The sequence below is a fragment of the Ornithodoros turicata genome, unplaced genomic scaffold, assembly GCF_037126465.1.
Source record: "Ornithodoros turicata isolate Travis unplaced genomic scaffold, ASM3712646v1 Chromosome55, whole genome shotgun sequence".
In the NCBI taxonomy this organism is placed as follows: Eukaryota; Metazoa; Arthropoda; class Arachnida; order Ixodida; family Argasidae; genus Ornithodoros; species Ornithodoros turicata.
In genome coordinates this window covers 696,499-700,579 of record NW_026999383.1, presented here as the reverse complement: position 1 = coordinate 700,579, position 4,081 = coordinate 696,499, and the positions used below count along the sequence as shown (strand labels likewise).

Genomic DNA, 4,081 nt, shown 5'->3' with positions numbered 1-4,081 from the left:
TCCTGGGACCTCGATATCGTGTACAAACTCCGACGAAATTTCCACGGTCATTGTGTATTGCACAGAGGAAATCCTGTTTTGCAAATAAATGTACGTGCATGTACGAATCGTGCTATGATTTCTCCCTTCTATAAAGGACCACCTTCGCCGGGATAATCTCTCCATAGTGAAGACCGGAAACAGGGGGACAGAGAAAACCTAATTTTGCAAGAATCATATATTTCGTTCTTCCAACAACGTACGTGTAGTACGCCACGACGACAGCTTCGTTGACATGGTCCATTTGACGACCGTCTAAGCAATTCCGATACAAAAAAAACGAAACAATAGACGCTTAAATCACATGTCCACATGAAGAACCGGCACTATTGGGCAGTGGGTTCGAATCCTACCACAGGCTGTACTGTCTGGGTTCTCGGGAAGAATTCCCAGAGTTATAGCGTAACGGTTAAAAAGTTGCTTCACGGCGACGTAACTTAATGTGCTGCTCAGCTACGACAGCGGCTCAATCACTCTTGCACGAACAGCTGCCCCGATGTTATAGATCTCCCTGTCCGGGGGAGCATCCGCGTTAGGGCTGCTCGTCGTAGCCGGGGTATCTTCACCGCCGTCGTCGTCGTCACCCTCCCCTGCGTCCTCGGTAGGTGGTGCCCGTGCGTGGATGCATATGTTGTGGAGCACGGCGCGTGCCACAACAATGTTTGAGGCCCTGTGCGGATTGTAGTGGAGAGTCCTGTATCGCTGCAGGCAGCGAAACCTTGACTTCAGCAGTCCGATACATTTCTCCACTATGCCGCGCGCCGCTTTGTGGCGTCTGTTGTATCGGGCCTCCGGAGTGTTGGGGGGAGGGTCTCCAGGCAACGGCGTTAGCAGCCACGGTTGCAGTGGATAGCCACTGTCACCTGAGGGAAATGTGTTATATCACCCGTTGTAGTTTTCAATTATACTGTGCGACCCTTCCCTAGGAGGAAGCGGGGTTCGTCCGAGTGCCTCCGGGACAGCTCGCGGTCAGCTCACTGTGCCTCCACACGTAGGCATCGTGTGCTCCGGCGGAAAACGAGCAATCCATCGACGTGATCCGCATCGACGCGTCACGCACCTAGAACACGTCGGCATATATTGCAGAGACTGACAGATTTTTTTTTTGATACATATTTTATACGCAGTCTTTCACTTACGATCATGGCATTGATTGCGAAGTACTGCTTCCAGCAGAAGAAAGCACTCTTCTGGTACTGCCCGCTCCTCTCAGATGGGGCCAGGATACCAATGACCGACCCGTCGACGCAGCCTGCAAAAAAAAAAAAAAAAAAGAAAAAAAAAGTTGCGATGTTGAATGTTTTAAGTGGTTTTAGCTTCTTTTTCTCTGTGTCTGCCCACATGAACACTCACCAATCACGCCGGGCAATCTCCATTTGGTCTTGAATGCCCGCATGACCTCACGGATCTCGTCGGGTTCGGTCGGGAATCGTATCCACAGGGGCGCCAGCTGTAGCACTATGGCATTCGTCACCTTGAAGAGCACCTTGCTGATGGTGCTCTGCGAGACTGCCATGTGCCGGTCGCTAGCTACCGCCCCTTGAAAACTGCCTGTGGCGTAGAACCGCAGGGTGATGAGAATCTGTCTCTCCACGGACAGCGCCGTCCGAGTCCTTCTTTTTGGACGGAGGGTGGACCGTAGCTGGTCGCATAGCCAGCGAACCATTGGCTTCGTAAGTCTGTACATTCGCATGAACTCCTCATCTGTTGCCTCGAAGGCGTCAATATACGGGCGAAATGTCCTGCGGCCGCTGTTGCGCCTCACCCACGCTGCGATTGGCACTTCCATTTCCCAATCCAAAAGAACAAAAAAACTCAACACAAATAGACACTCCAAGAAAAGTTCACTGCACACAGAAAAACAAACAAAAGAAATACGCACTGCACAAAATGAAGTACCAGAAACTCTCCACGCACGCACACTAAATGAAAGCTAAAAGATAAGAAAACCGAACAGCAAACGAGTTAGAACAGTAGAAATGCAGGGAAAATCGCAAAACGAACCGCAGCTTATAACGCCAAAAGAATGACAGATCGTTCTCTTTCGTCACGCGTACTTTCGATACCGATAGGGAAGAACAGAAGCCGTACCGAGTATTTTAGCCGCGGATTATGCGCATTTTTTTTTTTCTTTTTAGCTTGCACTCTGAATAAGTGATATCCAGTTTAATTGATTTTACTGCTCAAGTCAGTCGCATTGTATTGATAAAATAAGGAAGAAATAAGGATGATCTCGTTAGTGGGCCCAAACCTACGTGGAGTGTGCAAGAGTTTACTATATTACTACATGCGCTATGTTAGTATGCCCCTTGTTTTGTACTGAACATAAATAGAATAAGCATAAATGCGAAGTCGTTCATGAGAATATTTTATTTCCAACTTTACAGTTTCAACAAAAAATTGCAGAGGGTCCTTTATGTAGACATGCATGTGACAATTTCCAAAGGTGTTCATATACACAAAAGCAAATATGTACAAGGTACACATTTATGTGCGACATGTGGCTGCCAATGCACTGGTATGTCAATGTCTAATATGTTCATTCCACAGTTTCAACACACGTCGTAGCAAAAGGTCACTGGCGACTGCTCGTGCTCATGGAGTAGATCCTGCTCAGCAATGAATTGTGTTAGCCTCAAAGGAGCCGCACAAGTGAAGCTGTGAACCTGCAAATTTTATGGGAAATGAAAGTTGCAAAAAGTTGCAAAAAACTGAGCTTAAGACATGCCCAGGCAAACAAACGTCTGAAAATTTGGTACCTTTACTACGAATCGCAAGATTTGCACATTGGCTAATAACCAAGCTTACTAATAAAGCGCAACTTACGCATCTCTCACACAGAAAAGTGGCATTTGCGATCGGTAATCGGCGATCGTAATCGGCAAAAACGCTTCGATATAATCTATTCTTATTCTGCTTATTCTATTTTCTACCAACGGCGCAGCGACACTAATCTCGCATTTAAACAACGTGTACAACATTTCGATACACCATACTGGATAACATGTACAAACTCCCACGAATTTTCCACGGTCGTTGTGTATTGCACAGAGGAAATGCTGTTCCCCCTAAATCACATACACAACCTACCTCTAGCAACCTTGCACAATACACACCGCGAAAATTGTTTTGCCGGAACCGGAACCGCTTTCAAAAATGCAAAACCATATTAGCGATATTACAGTAGCGCCACACTCTACGCTGGCTAGTTCCATCTCAAATCGAACAATCCGGTACACTTGATGTCTCCAATGAACGGGAAAAAAATATATGTTGAAGCCATCGGTGAGTTAGGAGAAATAAACGCTTTCCGAATTCTCTGCGCTGCGCGGGTCGAGAAGTAGGAGAGGAGGAAAAAACTGCCTCTCATGAGACGATGTCGTCGCGCGCGGGTTTGAGCGTTCGCTACAAGGCTATTTCTTGTCGCATTATAGAAATTTCTTGATCTGGCTTTAGACCACTTAGGGCGCAATAGGATCCTGCGTTGGCAGTGCTGTGCCCGTTTTTATTTGTCTACAAAAAAAATATCAAAGTTGACTCAAAGTGCCGAAAAGCACCATATTCACTGCAACTTTGCGGATGATGTACAAAACGGATAAGATTGAGCTTTATGCCGTTCAAATTGTCATTCATGTGGCTATCGAATGATGTATAATTTGTTGCTCTACTCTGTTAGGAACGTAAGCGATACCTCTTTCAATAACACCATACCACCGAAAAACGACGAATTTTGGAAGCCTTTATCTAAAAAACCCCACCAAAAACTTGCCTCGAAAATTTTATATGTTGTAGGTAGTTCCTTAGACTATGCACAGAAGAAAAATCAAAAGTCGGACTTTATCGATAGGCGCACTGTGAATTTTTTGCCAGCCCTATACGCGGAGCGCATTCAAGCCGTGGCACCGTGTCCCGCGTGTTGCAAAATTGAATTTTCCATTTTCCAAAGGGACTTTCAACTGCTGTCTTCACATAAAAAGTAATTGCTATCATTTGAAACCGTTCTGAGCGCTTGCATTCATAATAGTGTTGTAATCGCTGAATG

At 45.9% G+C, this 4,081-nt stretch overlaps 1 protein-coding gene across 1 annotated transcript; it reads right to left on the bottom strand.

Annotated features, from left to right (window-relative positions):
* Positions 1-492: 492 nt before the first annotated feature.
* LOC135374385 (putative nuclease HARBI1) lies at positions 493-1,828 on the bottom strand. The gene is made up of 4 exons (XM_064607363.1): positions 1,393-1,828; positions 1,179-1,291; positions 1,018-1,099; positions 493-902 (listed from the first exon to the last, which is right to left on the bottom strand). The coding sequence occupies exons 1-4, from the start codon at positions 1,826-1,828 to the stop codon at positions 493-495; spliced, it is 1,041 nt and encodes a 346-aa protein (XP_064463433.1).
* Positions 1,829-4,081: the final 2,253 nt, after the last annotated feature.